The sequence below is a fragment of the Lepidothrix coronata genome, unplaced genomic scaffold (genome assembly GCF_001604755.1).
Source record: "Lepidothrix coronata isolate B3197 unplaced genomic scaffold, Lepidothrix_coronata-1.0 Scaffold6, whole genome shotgun sequence".
NCBI classification, from domain to species: Eukaryota; Metazoa; Chordata; class Aves; order Passeriformes; family Pipridae; genus Lepidothrix; species Lepidothrix coronata.
The window spans coordinates 10,970,038-10,994,690 of NW_016690186.1; the positions used below are offsets into that span (position 1 = coordinate 10,970,038).

A 24,653-nucleotide genomic window follows, 5' to 3' on the forward strand; every position below is an offset into this window, starting at 1 on the left:
AGCCATGTCCTTGAGGAAATTGCTAATGTTGACGAAAAGAATCTTTCCTGGTTGAACAGGCAGAGGTGGTTTTGGGGCAGGAGGACAGTTCTCTCATTTGGGGATGTTACATCTGTAGTTTAGATCATAACTGCCCTCATGTCTCCCACAAAAGCATTTGAAAGATCACCTCAGTGGAGATAAGTCTGAGATACTGTTCTCATTTCTTCATGTCTGCCTAGCTGTTGTGCCACTTCCCATTTTATTGAAGCAGATAGTAATAGAAACCATCAATGTTACCTTTCCTGTTTCTCTTCTGTGAGCCAGCCACAGGCAACAGTAGTAGTCAATATAGATGCTTTCGAATGGAATTAATTCAATTCTAATCCCCATTAAACAGATAGTGATATGTAAGTCAGGTGGTAAAAAAGACAAGTTGTCTTAAATGCTACTGGCAGAAGGGATGGGTCCCTGGGAGCCTAAGAACTAAAAAATGAGAAAGATAACTCAGTCAAATTCCCACAGCAGAAAATATGTACCTACATCAATCTTTAAATGCTTCTATGTGCGTCCAAAGAGAGTTCTGCAAATAATTCCTCTCTGCACTTTAAGGGCCTCACCACAGAAGTGGTAACCCAAGACAGATTATGTCTGGATTATGTTTTTCCATAACATAGTTTTGTTCATATAATTTTTAATAAAGCCAGCTACCCAGAGAAGAGACCAGGCCTCTGTTTGTGGCTGTACTACAAAGAAAGGAGCATAAACAAAACATAGTTTACAATAAAGATTTTCCTCTTTCAGGTTTTTCAGTGGTTTTGGTTGATATACACATCCAACTTTCTCCATTTATAGACCATCATCCCCAAACACAGGCATCATTTTCCTAAGTGACGGGAACAACCTCTTACATATAGATAATGAAAATATAGTTGTACTCTTCTGTATTAATGATCATAGTTATTTTTATAAAGGAAAAGCATTAACAAAGCCATTGTCAAAGAACAGAAACCCACTCTGGGATCAACTCGAGCTGATCTAATAAAGGTTAATGCACACTGGAAAATCCCTGAAAACTCCCATCTTTTAGTTTTTGCCTCAGAATACATTTGACACAAACCAATACTGCACAATGACGTAATAAACACCTTATGCAAATCTTGTCTTTGTGGTGTGATGTAAACCCTGTGTGCCCACAAGGGATATTTCTATAGCAGAAATGCTGTCATGTGAATACTATTTCTTAAGGGTTAGTGATTTAGATCAGACCTGCTCTGCAGCATTGTTAAGAACGCTTTGATGTTTGCAATATACTGCCAATGTATTTCCAACAGTACTTAAACTTGCTACTTTTAGAAAAATCTTGAATTTAGCTGAACATTTATGGCAAAAGGATTGAAAGTGTTTTTTGATGACATAAACCAATTGACAAGCAGCTTTAAAAAAGAGTGGAGGGAGAGATAAAGAATTTACAAGGAATAAACAACTGCACCTGTCAGATAACACACAAAAAGGCAAAAGTTTACAGAAAGCAGAAATAAAAAAAGACAGGAAAAGAGACAGTAGGTACAGTGCAACATGTAGTCAATATTAGTCAAGAATATGAATATTATATGAAGATTGTGTAAAACAGTGAAATGGATGCACAGAAGTCAAAAGAAAGGCCTTCTCTCATCCTGCCACAGGGAAAAACACACACATGTAATGGCTCCTGCCTCTTCTTTTCCTGAATGAGAGGCATATTTGGATTTTTATTTGACTTGCTTTTTCTTCCCCTTAAGCACTATTTTGGTGACAAAATCTGGAATTCATCATGGTTATTTCCAAAAGAAAAGCAATATCATACGCTAAAAGGAAGGTTGGAAGTCTCATGTTGATACTGAAACCTCTCTCTTGCAAGGCTTGAATAGTCTGAACTGCAGAAATAATGTAACAGCAAGATGTGAACGTGCATGTTTAACCTGTAGCCTGCTTCTTTCCTTCTTTATTCCTACCTCTTATATGTGGCCTAGAGAGCTGTAACAGTTTCTCTAAGCCAGTAAACACCACATCTGATAACTTGTAAGATCACCTCATCTTTGTAAAAAACCTGAGCAGAGGGACTCTGCTGGTAAGAGCCAGCAGAGCTGCTAACCCAGAGCCTTCTTGTTCAGCCTTGTCAAATTGTGATTGCTCTTTTGGGGAGGAGAGCAAGAGGAGACATGACTTTGAATTTCCCTTCTATGTGCTTTTAGCTCAGAATAAATTAGCTTGGACATAGCAGGAAACACGACTGCATCATCTTGATCCGTGTGTAGTTTGAGGTTGATTAGCCTGTCCAGCTCCCTGGTGAAACACAGACTCTCTTACGGGTTTGGTGCCTGAGAGAGAAGAGCTCATCGTTGATCTGATGGAGCTGCACAGAAAAGTACTTCCCTTTCTGCCACACCTCTGGATTTCCCTTTGTGTTACTCACCAGTACTGCTCTGGATGGTCCTCACTGTGGTGGTTGTACGTGGGGGAGATGAGGACCGCAGTGATATGCACTCATCGTCCTGGGAACAGCCCTTCTCAATGGCTCTGACATAGCTGTGGCTCCTCATGCGGAAGCATCCTGGCATAGGCAGATCCAGTGCTTCCACTGCCTGAGACTCGAGTTCACTGAACACCGACTCGCAGACAGATTCAAACTGACCGTTCACCTCCATCTCACTCACCTGCAGACAAAGACCAGGCATGTTCAGTACATCCTATACGTGGATATTGCATGCTACCTGGTACAAACACAAGCTACAGTGGCACAATGGCCAACATCTGTTAGAAGGTCCCTTTGCACCTGAAGAAAGGTGAATGGCACATAAGCACATCCTGTAGCGCAAAGCAACAATTGTGAGAGGAAAAACCAGTGTATGGAAAGGAGAGACAGAGGCATTGGGCAGAGATTCAGCTGAGTTAGGACTCTTGGCTCCTACTGAAACTGGTGGGAAACTGGGAGCCCTCAAAACAGAGTCTGTTTTATGTCACCCTGGGCACACAACAGGTATTAAAAAGTAACACTTTCTTTGCGGGACGAGGAAAACCCAAAAAGGTCAGTACATAATCAGTGCAACCCACAGTCAATCACAGTGATAAACCTGAGCAGCTAGGAAAATGGAGGGTAGAAGTAGTAACAAACAGCTGGGAAGGGGAGATTGATAAGGGAACCAGCCCTGTTGTAGGGGAAAAATGTATAACTACATCTCTGGCTGAAAGCAAGAGACACACGGGAATCCTTAGACCCTGTGTGGAACAGACACTAGGTGGTGACAAAGACTTGCACTCGTGTGGGTTAAGCATGCAGACTAGCTGCAGGTCTTACAAACCAGGAAACCATTTACCTTGGCTTAATTGGCAATGGATGTTCATGTTTCTAAACTGGGAATCGAGCCCTGAGTTTGGCATTAAAACATCATAATTATCACTGTAAGAAATGTGCAGATGGAAACCAGCACTTGAGGATTTCGTTAGTTTTCAAGCATGCAAAAGGCCAAGACAGCCAGAAAAGATAAAACTATGTTAGGGTGGTAGAAATAAAACCATTAGAAATTATTTTCCAGGACTAATGTTACCAAGAAAAATGTTTAGCTGATCTTTGTACACATAATTGAATAATGTCAAAAAGTAGAACACATTTTTTTTTCCAAAAGGAAACTATTTAAAAGAGTATGGAAGAGTAGTAGGTAGCACATCATAAAGAACAATCTTACTATGGCAGAGAATATTCGATCCTCAAATAAATATCTCTGAATTAATGCTTTTTTAAAACAAAAACCCAGCTTCTTCCGCATTGGCAAATGATTGGCCGACGGCTTTGTGTAAGTGTTAGATGCCCAGCTAAATAAGGAGCCTAACCTGCTGTTCATGTAGTTGCCTTTGACACCTGAATTTCAATGCTGTTTTCTCCTAGATACATCCTGACCCTCTTTTTAGAGTGTCAGCCCATACCCTATGCAAAGTGCTTCGCTACAAAATACACAGGTGAATACTCTGAAGTTGAAGTGTCTAAATATAGTACACTGCAGAAATTAAAACTACAGCTCCACGTTGAATGGCACACGTATTTGTTACGGCCATAGCTGAAGTCCTGGCATCGCGGATGCCATGCACTTTTTTGACATTGCAATGACTTGATATGCCAGTTATATGGGGCCAGTATCTGGCATCACAAATCCTGCCTGCTGCACTTCTGGACTAGCGTAAGAAAGTTCTTTCATCCAGGTGATTTACCCAAATGATCCACTTAAGAAAACATGCCAAAAATCATACCAAGGAGCTACAGGATTTAGCAGATGAACTACTGGCCCACTGCTCTGTGGTGTGCTAGCACTTCTGCACTTCTTTCAGATCTGTTCAACTGTACAAGCACGCTGGATGGAAGAATGGGCTATTTTTTGAAATTAAGACTCATAAACTGAATGTGTCACAGTGGACTTAATTTTTCTTCTAGTTTAGAGTGAGCACGAAGAAGTCTTGCAGGATTTCAGGGCAACAATATAGACAGATCTTTGCACTTAATATATATACTACAACACTTGTACTATATAGGTGAAAAGTTCAGAGGTGCACAAGGTTAAGAATGCATAAAATAGCATAAAGAAAGCTCTAAAGTTTTTAATAAAATTCTGATAAAATTGTAAAATACAAATCACTAAGGACTTAATTTTCCTTTAGCATCTCACTCAGCATATGAACCTTTTTTTTTTAGGCATTCAATAATTTTTGTCTGGAGGCACTAAGCACAAGATCCCTAAGAGAACCCTTTTTAAATACACTGTTGGTGAGAAAAATAAAAAGTTAGACTGCTCCTTCAAAGGAACTGCATGCTGTGCCATTCATCCGTTCGCAAAGAGCAGGTTATAGCACTGTCAAGTGTTCCCCTCCCACAAACAGTCCTGTTTCCTTAAAAAATGTTATGAAAATGTGTGGTATGGGATGGCCTGATTCCACTCGAAGCAAAATTGAGTTTCTCCTGTTGCAAGTGTTCAATCAGTGTCCAGCATGACAGCTGCTCTCCAAGCTGCCACAGGTGCATGTCACCCACCTGACTGATGGTGCTCATGGCTCTCATGTAGCTCTCGTTGCGGGAGCGGAACTTTGGGGATGTCAGCAGCCCTGCAGGGTCCAGGCTGTCCAGACTCCTATTGATGGACACTTCGCTCACTGCCCTCAGGTAACTGTGGCTCCGGATCTGAAGCTTTGGTGAGTGTTCACTGGATATCCTGGGAGTTTTGAGTAGGAAAAAAAGAAAAAGAAAGAAAAAAGATATTTCGTCAAATCTAAATGGCCTTGCCAGGAGTGAGAATAACCAGGTGTTTTTCACTGGAACAGCATGATTTGAACAAGTCACTAAACAGTCCTTGTAAAATTATAAAATAAGGATAATATCAGTACTTTTATTTGGATTGCCCAACCCTTTTATTTGGTGGGAGAAAGAGAGAAGGAAGGAAAGGGTTTTCTTTTCATGTTTTTGTAAACCAAGTCTAAGCAGAATGGCAAAATCACTTCCATTTTGTTTACTGACAGCAGCATGGAAAAATTTTACAGTGTACTGACAGTGACAGCAACTAGCTCCAGCAAGCCCCCCACTATCAGGGACTTTTGAAGTGACAACACTGAAATTATTTCAGGTGTTGGATTTAAAAAAGCAAGGGGAGCCTTTGAGATGAGCCCATCAGAGAAAGCCCTGTGTCTTTACAGAGCTCAATGCAGCAACCACCAAAACCAGCTGGGAAGGGGGGGGGAGTAACGAAAGAAGAGGCCTGATAGTAAGATTGACTGGATGATCCTAAACTTATCAGCTGAACGTCCACTTCTTGCAATGTTGTTGGTGATGTGACTCTGACATGTACTCATGTATGTACCCATTAACAGGGCTGCTTCTCATGGAGCTTTCAAGGGTGTACAGGCCAATAGGGCAGGCAGATCATACAAAACATGCAAAATGCACTCATAGTACACCTTAACCTGGGAAATCATTCCAAGAACTTGGGGCACCTGGTAAGGTTTGGTATGCTTTACATTTTATTTTAATTGTGGCTTAAGCTGCAAGTTAACAAAATGTAGGCTAGGGAAGTAGCTTTACATCATGTAGCTTTACATGATGATGTCAGATTAGAAGTTTAAAAGACACAGTTGTGTTTCTGAACTGATAACTTTGTCTATATTTTCTGTACAAGTGACAGATGAGATGTACAAGCAATCAAAACCAACCAGCAGCCCTGTTCCCTCCCACCAGGGAATGTGTACTGCTGTACTCCTGCCATGTGTGCTTAGAGTCAGCTAGCAAAGGTTGTAGAAACAATCATCCACCTGCAAGAGGTTGTATCCTCTGAACATGCTAGCTAAGTGCTGTCTTCACAGTCTGAAGCATTCTATAAAGATTCTATAAAGATTTGAGTCACGAAAAGTGATCCATGTCATAGCTCACATGAAATACAATAAATTTGGGGGATATTTCTCTTGAAAGAACTCATCGATGAATAAAGTATTGAAAGGGTGGTTCTTCAATATATTTTTTGTTTCTTTAATATTTTCCAAGTATCACAAAGCAAGTTAATTAAAATATTAAATAAATTTTCCCTTTTAAAATGTAAGTCTCCCATGGATGTTTACAGATATACGACAGACAAATCTGTAACATAATTACAGGCTTAATCTTGGTCCCCTAGTTTTTAGAAATACATACACAGCTGACCTGAAAGAAGAGAATCCATTTTATGTCTAATTCCTCAAGCATTTGCAGATATTTTGTATTCAAGTATCTAATGATGGTAATTAGTATGAGCAATTTCCCAGTGGCATGCACAATTCTGGTAATTGTAAGTGTATTTTAGGAGGACAATTCCATTGTGTAATCGCACACCTAAGTAGTTCAGAAACTGGGTCTGTTTCTGAATGGTATAATACTGTAATAAAATCTAGGCCATCTCTACAATACCTGGCTGCTAATTACCTGCCTAATAAAAATATGTAAACTTATGCTAATTACTCGATACTCCTGTCACCAGATGAAGATAAAGCCTTTGCTTGTCATTTTCACTGTGTTGTACGGTGCAATACAGCAGCCGCATTCATACATTTTGACTCCTTACCCCACTTGATTTCACATGACAAAAGTAGAAGGTTTTTAGACATCACAATTAGTGGTGTTCTAAAGAACTCAAAAAAGGCAGAGAAAGTGATGAAAAGGCGACTGTTACTAGTGGTTAGCTACAACATTTTGTTAACTAACGCTAACTATGCAACTCTTGAAAAAAAATCCTTGTCTTTACTGGATTAAAAAAAAAAAAGATAAAATAGAATGAATAATTCAACAGATATAAGTTTTCTGATTCATGTGAGCTACTTTGCCATGCTGCAGATCTGCAAACTCATCAGCACTGCCTGAAATGCATTTCTTAAATTAATTCAAAATGTATTCTATGAATATGTTGTGAAGAGTTTGCTGCCAGTATGTGACATGCAAAATTCAAATATGCTTGATTAGCTGCCAATTTGTAAATACGTCACCTGGGGCTTGTCACTGTTCACTGATTAGCTGAGCTTGCAAGAAGACTGCAGCAATCACAAAATTCAATGCACAGATATTGCTAGGCAGAAATCTGCAAGTGCTGAGGCAGGTGCCCTTTAAAGACTGGAACCAATACAACAAGATGCAAGTACCCACACAAGATTTTGCTATGGCAACTGGAGTAACAATCATATCAGATGTTCATGGAAGTGTCATGGAAAGCCACTATGTAGCCACTAAAATAAAAGAAATTTATTTTCTGTATGCATTAGTGTTGCATAATATTTTCCCAACTCTGCTTGAAACAAGGGTATTCATCCATAAGAGTAAATGTTTCCCTGTTTCAGCGAAACATTTTGTTGTGGGTGGTCAGCACAGCTGCTTTCTTTTTCTTTTTGTTCCTGACTATATGACTGGCCAGTTTGACACAAATCCAGAACCATATTTTACGGGTGGCTACTTATCTGTGCATATGTCCCATCTGTCGTATAAATCAAACTAGGTTATTGGCTGCTGTTGAAGGAGGTGGCTCCTTGCTATAATCTCTGTTTCACTAGATGTAATGATGGGGAAAGGAAGAAAAATAAGAAGGATTTAAACATAGAGAAAGAAACATCTGAAGGTTTATAGCTGTGTGATAAATTGTCCCTATGTTCTACAGTAAAGTTTAGTGAACAGCTGTAATTCCACTGGAAACTTTGATAGTATTCCATTTAGGAATAAATCTGACTACGCATGACGAGCAAGATCTGAATGTCTAATTTATTTTCTCATAGTTACTATTACCAGTAACCTGTAAATCAAAATACTATTTTCTTCCTTAAGGGTTCAAGTCCATCACTTCTTTATTCTTTATTATATAAATTTCTGTTTGTACCATCATAATTTCCCCAGCTAAGTACAACATGCAAAGGACTGAGACTTTGGGACAGCTCTTTGGATCCACTTACTGTATTGGATATACTAATTGTTAGAAGGGGAATGTGAATCATTAAAGCTCTTAAACAAGCTCCTTAAGCATGCTCCATCATTTCTGTGCTGCCGTGTCTGCTGGTGTGACGTGGGACAAGTGCTGAAGCACTGACCTCAGAGCCTGAGTCCTTTCAGGGAGGCTTACACATAGCTCATCCTTACTGCTATGGTAAAAGAGAGATTTTGCCTGGGAGGTTTCTAGCCCCTTATTGATACAAAATGTGATGATGTTGGTTGAAAGTGCACTCATGGAGCTTGCAGCACTCTTTGGGGTTGGGCTGTCCCCAAAGACAGTATGCTCCACTCATAAATGGCAGGTCCCCAAACCAACTGCATCATTGTTTTTTCCCATACTGCTGCCTTTGCACCAGGCCTCACCACAGAGGATGGGAGCACAGCCACAACAGCAACACACTGACATCACACAGGGTGGAAGGTGCGACACTATTAGATGTGCTTCCCAAAAAACACAGCTAGAGGCACCAGAAGAAGATGAGGGCTTTGTGTCTCTGCTGCTCTGCTGATTGCCACTGTACGTTTCCCAAGGGGATTGACCAAAGAAGGAGCCAACCCTGAGCTGAGGTGGGTGGAAATGAAGTCTGCTGAGTCGCAGTGGATAAATAAATGCTCCTCTGGACAGAGGAAGGCAAATGCCTCTGATCCACACTATGCCTTAAGGTACTCCACCAGTGAGGGCAAAATGGTACAGAAAGTCTGTGAGGGGCTCTGAGAGGCAGGACAGTGTTCATTTAATTGGAAAACATATTCTAGTGAAGCACCTAGAGCAGAAAATAATGTAGATGTGTAAAGGAAATCTTTGCATACTGCACTGTGATTTCCACTCCATATATTTCAAACACACTGAGGCCGATCTTCCTGTTTTCATTCAAATAGAGAAATGAAAATATTTAAAACATGCCCATCTAATCACCCTACTACTGTTGCAACACATAGGCTAAGAAATACTTTTAACCACTGTATGTTACAGATATGTTTGTATTTACAAAATATTAATAAAATTTGCATGATTTAATTCAGATGGAAACACATTTTGGTCCCTCATTTATTCAGCTATTTCCAGAGTAAAGAATTGGTTGGCATAGGCAGGCATGAGAGGAGCTAGACTCAGCTGCTTTGTTCTGATTCATACAGGGAAGTCTGAGATAGAGTCAGGAAATAGTCTTAGTGTGATGCCCAACTCAGATGATGATCCAGGATGAATGAAGGGGAAAGGAAAGCTATAGAATGTCTTTACACACTGCCTTGTCATTTCTGACTTGTATATGTCGACCAGAATTTAGCTCATTCAAATATACATATATTGCTGATGAACATATGAATATATATATATATGTATACGGTTGATGCAAAACTCAACATGAACTGGAAATGTGCACTCACAGCCCATAATCTGCTGTCATGAGACTCCAACTGGAGTACTCTGTACAGTTCTGGTGTTCCCAACACATGAAGGACATGGAACTGTTGAAGCAAGTCCAGAAGAGGGCCATGAAGTTGATAAGAGGACTGGATCACCTCCCCTATGAAGACAGGCTGAAAAAGTTGGAGCTGTTCAGCCTGGAGAAGAGAAGGTTGCATGAAGACCACATAGCAACCTTCCAGTACCTGAAGGAGGCCTACAGGGAAGCTGGAGAGGGACTCTTCATCAGGAACTGTAGTGATAGGACAAGGAGTAATGGGTACAAATTGAAATGGGGAAATTTAGGTTAGATATTAGGAAGAAATTCTTGACTGTGAGAGTGGTGAAGAGGTTGGAGGAACTGGAAGAGGTTGCCCACAGAGATTGTGGATGCCCCAACCCTGGCAGTGTTCAAAACCAGGTTGGATAGGGCCTTGAGCAACCTGGTCTAGAGTAGGAGGTGTCCCTGCCCATGGCAGCAGGGGTGGGGACTGGATGATCTTCAAGATCCATTCCAATCCCTTAAGATTCTATGATTCTGTGGTTCTATGATTCTATATCAAAGGGTTCAAAATGCAATGTTAGCAATTAGCAGTGAAACAACTTTGAATATATTCCTGGCAGAGTTCCTTTGCCTTCAAAATGTCTTTCAAATGACAAAGAGAAGAATAGACAACAGGGATTTACAAGAGCAGGAAGCTTTAGTTTCAAATATTTCCTTTTAATTTAGGAATGCACAATGCATTCTGTCATATATGTAAAACACTTCCACTTATTACATTTCATTTCTGAATGAAAAAAGAAAAGGCCAAGATTAATGATTGATGGTGGCTGCTTTTTTCTCCTTTTACGGCAGACACAATATAAAAAAAGTAGTCCTAAGACAGTACTGTCTTCTGCAAGTTCAGCATTCAGAATCACAGCACAAACTGCAGTGATGTGCCAGATGGGTACCGTGTTCTGCCAACAGAAAATGACAAAGCAGAACAAAGTGAAAGTCCAAAAACATGTCCTGAATGCTTCTGTAAGCCAGCAGAGGAGTGTGCTAAAATTTGCCTTTGAAGAAAGAGGAAGCCTCCAAAAATACACCTTACACAACCTGAAACCAAGAAAAAACAAACCTCAATGCCACCACTACTGTTAAGTATCTCAGCTCTCAATTTTGCAGCCTACAGCGGACAGCTTAGTTCCCTGGGGATTAATTATCCTTGGCTGAATCTCCTACCTCTAGCATGACTGGTGGGTACATCCTATGTACATTTCTGCACTTAATTTTAATTGTATTCTAGTGTTGCTAGAAGGTAGAATAATCTAGTGGAGCCTGACATAAGGCACACTGAAGGACATCAGGGAGGAACATGTACAGAACAAAGTTACTGAGGTGTATCTCTCTGATCCTGGTCATGACATGGGCGACCAGGCTGGGTAAATTTCTTCATGTTGGCACCTGTGTTCTGCTGCTTTTTTGGTGCAGTGAACACAGAGCTGTCATGTTACTGATTGAGACAAGGGCAGCACGTAAACAATTTTGAGCATTCACACCCCCTCCCCTATTTTTCCAGGTTTGAATATATCCTTTTGTGTTCTTGCTTATAAACAAGTGAACATCCTCATGGAGATTTCCTACCTTGAAGCTAAAAAGAAACCCCAAACAATAAAACCTCTCTTCAAGTCCTTATTGTGCTGCTAAAGGGTCAAGTGTGAGAAAGAAAAATCTAGAACTTGGATATATCCAGAAAAAGCTCATCTGCCAAAGAGTAATTCAAGGTAATCAGCACAAAAATGTCATTTACTTCCTTTGGCATTATAAAAGATTCTACTAACAGACTACAAATCATCCACGCTGCATGGACCAGCCAACACATACTACAAAACTGCAAGGACATGCCTGTGACACAGGATTTTTCCCATGGTGAGAAGAGGCAGAAATTGCAGTATGGTGCATTTGACTCTGTCTGATATATCAGATTCTAGTAGGGCTATAGAGGAAAGCACTTAGAAAGAAAAAAAATATAACCCAAAAGTCCCCACAGTTCGGTGTCACACATCTCTCTAATATGTCTATCTCCAGCTGTTGTTCAGTTTTTGAGTAAGCACATCATGTCCTGCCAGTTTGTTTGATTGAGGGCAGCAGGAACTGGATCAATGTTTTTTTTGGTAGCAAATGTTTTTAAAAAGCCCTGTCCCTTTCTGCCAGCTTCAGAATCAGCCATGAGACCACTTCTCTGTGATTTTGTTACAAACATGCTTTCCTCTCAAAGGACACAGAAGCTTTGAGTTAGGTTGCTTTTTTTTTTTCCTTTTTGGGACGTGGAGATATTGAAGCTGTATGGCTTTGTTTCAAGAGCAATCTTTGGTTATTAAAATATTAGCAAACAAAGACGACTACTACATATGAATTCACATATACATTAAAACAAAGCTTTCCTTTTATCTCAAAGATCCTCTCAGGTGCTTTGTAAAATCAAAAAAAAACCCCAGGCTAACAAATTTAAGGAACATTTCCCTTGTCATTGACATACTGTATTTTTTTCTTGGTTTCTAGACATGGTGAAAGAATAGAGCACAGCACTAAAGTGGCACATATGCAATAGAATTGGCAAGAAAAGCAGATGGAAGATGATGCAGACAGACATTATACAATTCTCTTTAATCACAAATCTGGTCTACATGCTGGTTCTGATTCCTGTGTGCGGGTGTGTGTGTGGGAATAGTTCTGAGCACTTCTCTCTTTCCCCCCTGGAGAGTGAAAAGAGATGCTGGAAGGTAGAAATAGTTCAACTCAGATGAACCAGCTCAAACCAGTGATGCCAGAGTAAGCTGCTTCTGTATAAAACCACACATTTTTTGTTTACACTAGAAGACAAATCCACATTATCTTGTCACATGAAGCAGGGTAAGATATAACATTTTTGAGAGCAACCGGCTTGAGAAGAATAGCTCTCCTTTCAGAAGACCCTTTGAGGAAAGCTGTGGGCCCTAACGTCCTCCTCTTGCAAATCTTACTGAGCACATGTTCAAAGGGGGTTTTGGATGTTCTTGCTGGAGGAAAAGTTGTCTGAGCCTATACCAAATGCATGACACAAGACTCTTGCCTTTTTCAGCACAACTCTTTTGGGTTGGTACTAATAACCCCAGGAACCAGTGCTGCCCGGCACAGAGGGATATATTTACGAGAACTGGAAAAGCTCTTGCTTTGTATCAAGTATATAGCACTAAGAATGTACACTGCCTGAGGGTCTGATCAGGTCAGCCATGTCCACAGCCCTCCTTGGAGCCCTTTGGACCCTGCTGGGATGAGGATGAATCTCTGGCTTCTTTTCCTATTAAAGTCCTCTACCACTACTTTGTTGAACTCCTTCTTTGTCAGCACAAAAGTTATACTCTCCTTCCTGCGGGAGCCACTCCTTCATCTCTGCTCATTGAGGTTAGGGTCATCTATCTGATCCCACATCACTTGGTTACTTCCGCACCACTTCTCCTCACTAGTGAGACTCAAAATTCAACCCCAGTCTGCTCAAATGAAATTCTTACTTTAATAATTCAAGTATTTTGATATGCTGGCCAGCCACCTGCAAGCAAGTGTATGAGGGCAAGCCCTCCAAGAAAGAGGGGAGGAGATGACTGCAGGTCCACTCAGGCACAGCTTTTGACATTGGGCAAAGATCACTTCATTGCCACTTCTATATTTGCAGCTATCACAAGTGAGTCAAATCACATTATTATTTTCCTTCTCTCTGGTGTCTGGTGTATACACGCTGGAAACATCCTCTCACATACCTGTGGATTTGCACTTCCTTGCTTTCACGGCAAGCAGTTAGTCTCTCTTTGTGTTAATATTAAGCTTACCCCAACTCAGAATGCTGACAGGCAGTTTTTTTTCTGTTTTACCTCAGGGTATGTAGGATCATAGAATCATAGAACTGTTTGGGTTGGAAGGGACCTTATACCTTACAGATCATCTAGTTCCATCTAGTCTAGTTCCACTAGACCACATTGCTCAGAATTTCATCCATCCTGGCCTTGAACACTTCCAGGGACATCCACAGCTTCTCTGGGCAACCTGTTCCAGTGTCTCACTGCCCTAACAGAATTTCTTCCTAATATCTAATGTACTTCCTAATATCTAATTTTCTTTCTAATATCTAATCTAATATCTAATCTAAACTTGCTCCTTTTCAGTTTGCCGCCATTCCCCTCCTTGTCCTATCACTATACGCACTGGTAAAAGGTCCTTCTCTTGCTCTCTTATAGGCCCTTTTTAGGTACTAGAAGGCTTCTCTAAGATATTCCCTATTGTAGTCCTTGTAAAATCACAGTCTCTACAAGCTTGGACTTCACCTGCTTAGCTTAATTTTCAGGTCTCTCCCACTCATACATTAAAAGTTTGATTAATTCTGCCAGTGGGAACACCAAAGAATTACAGCTGTCTGCCAAACCGCAAAAGGAAAGTAGTTACTTTTCAGGAATGTCACCTGGCTGCGTGCTGAGCTGGCAGCACAACCAGCCCTGACTGCTTAGCACCCGAATTTATGCAGGAGCTCTGGCTTGTTCCTGAGAACGGGAGGGTAGAGCTCCAGCTCAGCTAAAAGGCATCTTCTAGGCAGACTTCCCATAACTGAAAGGTCCTCCCATGCTACTCCAAGTTACAATATTGGGCAGTATTTATCTACAAATAATGTTTTCTAGGCAAATACTAAGAAAGTATTTGCTCCATTGAATGTCACTGCAGTATTTATTTAAAGAGCAATTTTTTCTGAAAACTTGCAATGCATTTTCAGTGTTCAGTGTCCTCAACTCCACAGATCCTCCTGGACCTGAAACCAGGTGATGATCACCCACACACTGCAAAGCCATGAGCCTGCAAGCCCTGTCATGTATTTGCTTTTGAGTCACCTACTTCAGAAGACATTTCCAAACATCCAGGTTAGATCTGCATAAACATCTCCTAGTGAGATTAGTTTTGCATCTTTGTTTTGCAAGTCAACAACGTTACTCCAAAATCTTCACATGCATAAGCAGCCACCTGCATTTTCCAAAAAATGCGTTTTACATATGCAGCAGTTTTTCACTTCCTATTCAGTTTTCTGCCATTTCAAAAGTTTCAGTTACCTTCTAAAGGAAAAAAAGAAAAGCAAAACCAGCAGATTCAACACCATCTGTACAGATGTGCAACATAAGCCAAACTACTGAAGAAACTGAAAAGCAAGCACATTTTAAAGCAATGAGGAGGGTAGGTTAGTAACTCTTCAAGGGAGAAGGGAAAAATCCCAAATTCAACTAAGCTAAGGGTCTAAGCTCACCTCCTTACACATCAAAGTAACAGTCTGACCTCCAAATGAAAGTTTGAGACAGCAAAATTCAACACAGGGCAAAGCATGCTACCTTACAAATACTGTGAGTATATCACCATTTGTGGGAACACATTATTTCCTGATAACACTTGCAAATTGTTGACCTGGAGTGCAATATGTGCTGGTGACCATGGATTTTCTCTCCTCTTCTCTATTGATGGAGTCATTTTGAAAGATCATACTTGCACTCTTACCAAGTGGCTATTTCAGTAATCTTCTATTTCAGCTGGTTTGTATTTGAAGAACACTATGCAGTTTAAAATGCCCGAAGAGAAGCCTGTTTTTATTTCTTTTATAAGCAAGCACTTCTCACTTACACCTGGAAGATGATGACTTGAAATCCAATCCAGTTACTCCTGACAGCACAAATATTGGGTGTGGGGTGAGGAGGTGAGAGTGTGATGAGACTATTCCTGGATAACTCTACAGCCAGTGTCTTGAGGTGTGTCTGGGTAAATACAGCTTGGAGCTCAGATGTGACTTTCAGCTGCCTCCTTCGGATAAAAAAAGCAAAGATTTTTGGAGGAATTGTTCACCTGGGAGTTATCACTGACTAAGATAAAACTGTGGAATTTCTTCTGTCATATCAAAAAATCTGGAAATAGTAACTTTTAGTCTATATTTTTATTTAAAGTAATGTCTACATTGCAAGTAAAATAAAACAAATGATGCTATGTAGTAGGGTTTCCGGCAACATCTTCACTGATTCTCTCTCTGGGCATTAGCTGGCTGCTCTGGGGGATTTTCCCTTTTCTCATTGATCTTGCTCAGCAAAAGTGATATCCCAGGAGCAGGGAGAATTTTTCTCCATGTAACTTTACCAGAGCTATTCCTCAGAGAAAAAGGAGCAGCTACCACTTTCCTTTCAGATGATTTTACATCAAAAGAAATCCCTCAAAACAAGCCCAACTAATTCCAAAAACCCAGTTATCCATATAGATTTTAATATTCTCTCTTTCCATTACAAAGTCTTTCCAGTTCTGCAGTAATTACAAAAAGAGCTGTCTGCTGTACTAAGATACAACATGAGGTTATAACCTGTTATTTCAGGTATATATATATTGGTCTGGGTAAGTTGTCTTGTCAAAGCTCTTATAAATAGGGCCAAAGCATCTCAAGGTGGAAGTGTGCAATTGATTTCCATTATGAAAATTTTTCTGATAAATAGAAATTTGCTTGAAAGATGTGAAATTGTGCTTAACACACATCTTTAGACTTTTTTTTCCCTCCTCTTAGAAAACTCTCACATGCCTTTTGTGTTACAGGCTGTATAATGTTGGGCTGAACTTGTACAGAATAAATACTGATAAAATAGAGCTAATTTTATTTTGGAGAGAACCAAGGAAAAAATGTCTTAAGAAATCAGCAAATAATGCAAAATCCTTTTTCTTTTTTTCTTCTTCCTCCCCCCTCCCCCCCAGTTCTTTAAAATAGGAACACCTGAAACATTTCTTTGAGTCTATGAGTAAAGGAATGGACAACCAGTTATCATGTCATCCATTAAGCTGTTAGTGTCAAGTGCAATGATTCAGATGGAGATAACGAGAATGTAAAAAATATTTCCAAAGAGTGGATGCACTTCAGAGTTGGGGAACTTCAAAAGGTTTGTGAAGCTCATTTTAAAGGAAGAAAGCCTTAACTTCTGAGAACATCAGGTGGCTTCTTGACCTGTAGCAGTAGGCATTCTTAAGTATTTTCAAATATTTATTTGAATTTAATTATCATACTTGAAATTAAAATATGTGGGTTACTGAACTGGTACACTCTTTTTTTCCAATGAAAAATTAAAGGAAAAAAGATAAAAAAATCCATCAATGTTGCATGAAAAAAAATAAAAAAAGTCCAAATGTCTGTGTTTTCATACTGAAGGGAATAAAGCCAGTTCCTTACAGACAGATGATTGATTAGTAGTATGCTCTCTATCCCATAATAGTCACAAACATCCAACCACTTAGTTAGTGAATGTATTAAGAAAACCTTCTCTCCTTTTTGGAACACAATGGTTGGATACAGGGTAAAGCTGAAGATGGCCTTCTGTCCTGCTCAGAAGGTGAAAATACTTGGATATTTATACTTTTGATTAAAACACCATAACAGAAAAAAACAAACAACAAACCAACTAACCAACCAAACCAAACCAAACCAAAGCAATCAACCAACCAAAAAACCACACAACTCTCTAAATTTTTTGGATAAATACCCTCTACCTGACATTCAAAACCACAGGCAATGGACTGTGGCTCATGGGTTCAGACTTCATTGTTGACTGAAATTTGCTGTGTCACCTGCAGGAGAAGTCATATAAACTCTCACTCTCAGAAAACAGTTATGTTAATACTTCCCTACAGCACCTCTGTGGCTGTAGATGGCTTTGTGATGATGAACTAAAGTCAACAAATGTAACTGAGGTTCTTTGATGGAACTGAATAGCAGCACCATGTTTTTATTGTATTACTGGAGGCCTAAGTCACAGAACAACTTAAATAATAAACTCTAGGCCCAGAGACTGATATTGTATATAAAGTAGAATGGTTAATAAAGTGTAAAAAATGTTTGGTGTGATGATCAAAAGGTATTTTAGAAGAAGTATATTTTATGATTAAAACCATTATTAACTATGGATGGTGATTTATGATATCATCTCAAGTCAATAGTTTTGCCGAGGCAGGACCGAACTGCTTGAAAATATCTGCAGCCTACAAAACCTTCGATGAGTATGGAAAAGTTTAATGTCTAAAATTTAAAGCAAACTGTAATGAAACCTGTATTACTTTCTAAAGCCTTACAGCTCTTATAAGGGTGGTTGCAATTTTGCTCTGAAGTTACATAATTTAATTACGTTGTATGAGTAAGTACCCTCGTTCTCAGATGACCTCTTCCTCAGACTCTGTCACCTTGATAAGGAAAACAACATTATGATACTATATTAATCCATTTCTTATTGTCAGGGTCATTGGGGCAGAGACCTGTCTGATGATGTTTGAACACCAGCAGGTAGGTTGCCACCTTCGAAGTGTCCTTAATGTCTCAGTGTCCTGGGACTTTGGTTTCTCTGTGATGTGCCAGGTAAGGGTCAATTTGTCAACCCACTGAATTTTGTGGATATCTACTCCAACTAAGTAGATAAGGGTGAAGATAGGTAAAATTAGGTCGAGCATTTCAATTCTGCAACTGCTTTACATTTTCTTGAACTATCCATGAAGGGATGTGCCAGTTCTCACTTATTGACATGAGCATGCCTTAGCTGCCCACTGGTGTATGAGCATGCACTGACACATCCAAGGAGATGGAAGAAACTCTAGTCTTCTGCTCACTGTTCAAAACAGTTCTCTGTGTTGCACCATTACTAGGCAAACTGAGCTGCTTCAAATTCATCACTTTTTCTGTTTAGTATACATCAGAGAGCAGCTGTGCTAAATTACCATGTGAAATCACAAAAATGCAATAGAACTGGGTCGATCTTCCTTACCTGGGAATCATATAATATAATGTACAGGAGGGACTGGGAAAGCTTGAAAACACTGTAAAGAGGTGACCTGGAAAAACTAAAACACTGGTCATATAGTCATGGATGTGTACACAGAGGCACCATGGATTACCAAGCAGGCAGGGAGCTGGAGGATGCTAACCTGAAAAAAGTAAGTTTCCAGTAGCTAAACTAATGGAATAATTCCTCAAGATCATAATAAAGAGCTACACTTATTCTCACTGGAGCCAGCCAGCCACTAGAGGGAGGAATGATCTAGTGCTGCCAATGATTGCTATTTATTATGCTTCTGCAATTCATTATATTTTTCTTAAAGTGCATCTCATGAGGCTTGCAAAACCTTCCCAGTTAAAGGAAAAAAACCATCGAGCTTTCACAGTTGGTGAAGAAAACACACAAACATGAAGTGCAAGGACTTGAGAAACACAAAGCATATAAAAAGAGAATCTGCATGTCTACTATATTTTAGAATGTATTCTGATTTTTATAGCCCAGATGAATTGTGGACCTGATTTTCAATTAATTAGGATTCACAGGGCAAATTACTTTCATAGCATTCAGCATATCATTAGAAAAATTGTAGGATTGAAGGGTTTTTCTGTGCCTTTTGTGATTCAAAGTATTTTTCTTGGTGACTAGAAAGGTCAGGTCAGTACTGAGGTTGAAAAAGAAATTTTCCTTCTATACAGAAACCAGCAACTTGCTAAAAATGTAACTTCCATATTCTTTAACAATAAAGCTACTTGAAAGTAGAAACCAAAGAAAAGACCAACACAATAACACACTCTCAGTGGCTGCATTACTAATCTTGCACCTTTCACTCCAGATTACTATGCTAAATATCCATTTATAGCAGGAAGAAAGCAATTTAGATATGTGAAACAGGTTTTTTTTGTGTAGAGCTATTCACTACTCTCTGATAAGGAGATATTCACAAACAGGTGAATGCTAAATAAAATTAAAAAGTTGCTTTTATCTGAAGAAAAGCAAGTAATTAATGAGATAGGTAATTGCTAGACATTTAGTAGGTCAAAAATCTTAGTTTGCTGAAGGTCTATCAGCGGAAGTGTCTGAATCACAATTTTTTTCCTCAACTTAGACAAATTCTGCTTGTGTTAGCAGGCCCAGGTCTGCCCTCCCAAACAGGAAAAAAACAAGCTTAAACTCAGAAGAAAAAAATTCTTCATAAAAAGATTGGAAAGCTCAAGGATCATCTCTGTTTTGAGTGCACTAAAAGCTTGGGATCTAAGTAGAAAATTGCTCCTCCACTAGCTCTTCTGGATTTTACTGTCCCTGGCTCTTAGTGGGCAATTAGGCTGCCACCAGTGTAGAACCATCGACGCTGCTGTCTACCCTCTCCAGAAAAGAGAAATCAGGAGACAATAACAGAGACAAATGTTTCTCGCAGCCTTCCAAATGGCTTTTCATCAGAAAATTCACAGGTTTTCCAGGAATAGGCATGCACAGAGCATACAGTGGGAACCCCCTCCACTCAACCAGACTGCGATTTTCAGTTGGTGTGCTTGCTTCTCTCTGCAGTACACACCATGGCAGCTTAGGCTCTGAAAGGTACTAAAATATCTTTCCCTAGCTCTGAAGGCGTTCCCTATGAGGGAAAAAAAAAGTTAAAAAAGGCATTTTAAGATTCCCTTCTGCTAGAGTGTGAAGGGTAACGAATACAGAGAAAATTTATAGAGGAGTGGGAAGCTGTGCGTTAGCGTATGTAGGCAGGGCGTAGACAGAAGAGCATGCCCCCTGTGAGAGTAGCTGAACCACCTCTAGGACATATGTTAGCAATGGGTGTGGGCTGCATGATGGCAAGAGACAAGGAGGTCTGTCAAGTTACGAGAAGATTGTACCTATGAATTTCAATACACGCAGCAAAATGCATCATGACTTACTGTTACTCCTAGGAGTAACATGCTGCCCTTTGGCTTTTACCCATCACAGGGAGAGCAAAGATGTGCAGCAGGTGGAAGGAGTGAAAAGAAGGGAAGCACAGGTGAAGAGGTACTACCCCCTTTTATCCCTGGCTGGGGTCTTGCCAGCCTCTGCAGTTCTTCCTCTGGCAGGGAAGTATAAGGATGATTTAACTTCTCTCCATGCTGTGCTTCACTGCTCATGCAGTATGGTGGAGCTCTTCCCAGACATCTCAGTAAACACAAGGGAGTGCTGCTGGAAGCCTTGCTTCAGGAGTACAAAACAGGAGCCAAGAGCAAGGGGGCAATGACTAACAATGACTGTATTAGCACCTCCAAAGCCTCTTTAGAAGGTTCTGTAATTTCTGCACTAGCTGTAATGAATCAATCCTTGTGACAATCCAATGTGCAGGAGGTGTGTTATTATCCTTTTTTACCCAGAGCTGGAGTTACAGTGATGCCCGTGGCAGGGAAGAGGCCAGGCAGGGAACAGCAGCAATGGGGTGCCCAGCCCTCCATCCTCAGGCCCTGCTCCCAAAGCCAGAATCTCCTCCCATGGAGGCACAGCATGCTGGTGCGGGGGCCGGTCTCCCACCATTCTGCACCTCTTTGGCAGAGGAAGGGGCATGACACCTGAGAGCTTTGCAATTTCAGTCCTTCATTTTAATTGCTCAACTGATCCTCCCCTTCCCTATAGGAACACTGCAAGCCAGGCTCTTGTTCCAGGTGCACCTCTCAGGCTCTTTTTTGACCTGAGAAACACTGAGCAGCCAAATCATACGTTAGAGTGCTCCTGAACTATAATTAACCTCAGTGTATCATTTTTATGGAAGAGAAAGCTGTTAAATTTGTCTGAATTCAAAAAACTTGGAAGAAGAGTGGCAAGATAATGTTTTTTAACAAGCAGCTTGATTAATTCATGGCAGAGGTTATCATCCCATTGTGTTGGGTAGGAGGCTGACATTTAAAACCTCATATCTACTTTGTCAGGAGGGAAAACCTCCCCTTGATAGCTCAGATTTTAAATGCTACACTTGAGACTTGTAAACAACACACTGCAGAATCCAACACCGAGGACCCAGATCTCAATTGCATAGTATTCCCAGGGACTATCAGAGAAACAGTCGACAATCATTTTTATGTGTCTTAGTCCTATTAAGTCTCATGCCTTAGGGAAAAAAAACAGTGTTGATTTTATGTACAATGCATACGTCCCCATGGAGCAGGATGCCATCCCAATGGATATCTAAGGCCTGCACTGGGGACAGTAGATAGCCCAGGGAGAAAGGCAAGGGATTTACATTCACCTCCGATCTAACCTGGATCAGGTCTAACCTTCCCATTCTGGCCAGCTCCAGTCCTGTCCATGATAGAAACACTGAGGGAGTAATTGTGAAATATAAGATAGTATAATAGAAAGTGTAAGATTCAACTCAGAAGTAAACTTTTATCTGTTTTTAGCTACTAAACAAGACTAATTTTACTTTTCATCTCAAGAAATGAAAAAATACTCTATTTATGAGAAGGGTTTAGATTTTTAAAAAATATTGATAACTAAAAATGTTCTAAAACAGGCTTGCAAATAAGCATCAAGAAAATCTAAAATCAGAGTTTCAAGTATTACTTTACATATCAATTTTATTTCATCCTCTTCTTTAAAAATATTCCTTAAAAATAAAGATTTTCCCTCTATTTATTTTTTATTACTGTCTATTTTGTACCTCATTTAAAGGTCTTACACAAAACACATAATCTGAGAACATATTCAAAAGAAGATGAATCTCTGCAACATCAGTGTCAAAATATAGTCCTGTTTTTTAAAGAGACAGCTATTTGAGTGATTCATGGCTTGCATGAACCTCAAATGGATTATTTTGTTATTCTTTGGGCTGTTGCCCTAAAGGGAACTAGTTACATTAAATAACAAACTTCCATTATATGGACATACTGATTCTGAGAACAGGGGAAAGAAATATAGTCATAACAGGCAATTTCAAAGGAAAATGAGGGCTTGTCTATCTTCCGCCAGAGGCAAAGCACTCAGATGGATACCGCAGTCATCACAGAGATATAATGAATCTGATTAACTTCTCTGGAGATGGAACAATTAGAGCTGATGGGATAAAGCCTGCTTGGCGTTCACGTGTGTTTGCACAGGGATCAGTGTGCAAGGGCTTCCTGACCGCTGGTCAATGGCAAGGGCGCCGCAGCTGCCGGGCTGTGGTCCTGAGATACCGCGGAAATCCTATCTGGAGAAATGGAGCAGGGAGCAAACCCATTTGCTGAGGAAATCACTTCAAAGATAGCTTGAAGTCCAACTGAGTGCAACTACCCACCATGTCTGTGGCGGCAGCAGTGGAGCACCAAAAGGAAGGAAGGCAGAGACCTTTTTAACACAAGCTGCATGCCTTCCCAGTGAGAAAGGATGCAAAGAGAAGGATCCAAGAGTGCTAGCAACAGATCAGTTCTATTCGGGACAAGAAACTGTGGGATAAAAGAACTGGGAAAGGCTCACAAGGATGATATTAGTAACAGCACTAGTGAAAAAAAAATTAATAATTAAATGACCACTATTGAAAATTTAGCAGGAAGATGTGTTAGGATCAGGGCTATGACAAATGAAAGCAGAAGAAACTGCTACACATTCATTGTTTCCAAAGGCTTGAAATTTACTATAAAAGGAAATAAATAACCAGTAGGGAGATGGAAATATAGAAATAGTTGATATGTCATTCTGTCACTGTGTGAAGGGACAATGACTCCTAAGTGTAGTCTTCTTCATGCAAATCTTATCTCTTTTAATGGAGAAAGGACACAGCTAAGTACTGAGGTTTATTACTTGAGAATATTAAGGAATCACTTATTAAAAAAAAAAGAGAGAGAAAAGGGACCACAGAAATAGTGGCTTAGTGCTGACACTCATTCCAGCCAATGTTAGTCTAATATCTTATTTATGAATAAGGCATCATCCATTCCTTCTTGTTCATCACAGGGAAACAACAACTGCTTTGTACCTCAAATCAAAGGATCTTTAAGTAGGGGGCAGGGAAGAGGCTGGGGGGGAGGGGGAAGAAATAGACAGAGTTACTGCTCTGCCAGAAATGACATTCTCCCCACCAGTAAATGTCTGAACAACTGCAGTGGAACAGCCTGACTCACCAGCATTTCAAACAAGCCTGAGCAACGTATCTCTGCCAAAGCCCTGTTGTCTCACAGCTCTTACAGCCACATGGCTGACATGAGTCCAACAGATCCTACACCAGGCTGAAATCCATGGATAGAGATTTAGATTGGATCTTATTGACTAGGCAGTGCCATCGTTTCTGAGATTTCTAACACTTTTGATTGCAACTTCACAGGGTGGTTGAATGACATGTTGGTTACATCCCATTAGAATAAACTAGAAAAGACTTTTCAAAGTAGAAATTTTCTCCCTGTGAAATTCCATCTTTTATAAATATAATTTCTATTACTGCTACAAACATAAATATTATGTGATTAAGCTGACTCAGTTGATGTCATTGACAGCATTTCGCCCAGAGTGTTTGTAAGCTTTCGGCATTATATATTTATCCTTGATTTTGAGATTTATGCCAACTTCAGAACCAAATAATTTATTTAAATGTGATAAAAGCGAAGTAGCAGTTTTAAGTTTTGTAAAACAAAGAGTGAAAGTAAAAAATGAAATAAGAACCTTATATTATTTATCATTATAGTACATCTTCCAACTTTTGTTATGCAGACAGTACTAAATACAGTTCATTATGAGAGAGTTTTAGTAAATGTCTATATCATAGCTATTTTTCTGTCATAAAGCAATAAATAACTGTGAACATTTTTTAGCACTAGCCCAAGGAGGACTACCTCCCCAAAGAAGTTTTTCAAGATTTCCTTTCACTTGTAGAGTAATGAAGGCGTAGCACAGATTTGCTGTAGCAATTGTCATTATATATAAAAGAGGACAAATTTGTATGCTAGTCCTGAAAGTTCCTGA

General features: G+C 39.9%; 1 protein-coding gene across 17 annotated transcripts in view; it reads right to left on the reverse strand.

Moving 5' to 3' along the window:
* Nucleotides 1–24,653, reverse strand: part of DLGAP1 (DLG associated protein 1) — a 418,553-nt gene that overhangs the window by 93,061 nt on the left and 300,839 nt on the right. For all 17 annotated transcript variants that reach the window (XM_017832746.1, XM_017832733.1, XM_017832741.1 and 14 more), the window contains 2 exons: nt 5,039–5,216; nt 2,435–2,675 (listed from right to left, as the gene is read on the reverse strand). In XM_017832746.1, coding sequence (XP_017688235.1) covers nt 2,435–2,675; nt 5,039–5,216 — 419 coding nt within the window. The remainder of the gene's footprint in view (nt 1–2,434; nt 2,676–5,038; nt 5,217–24,653) is intronic.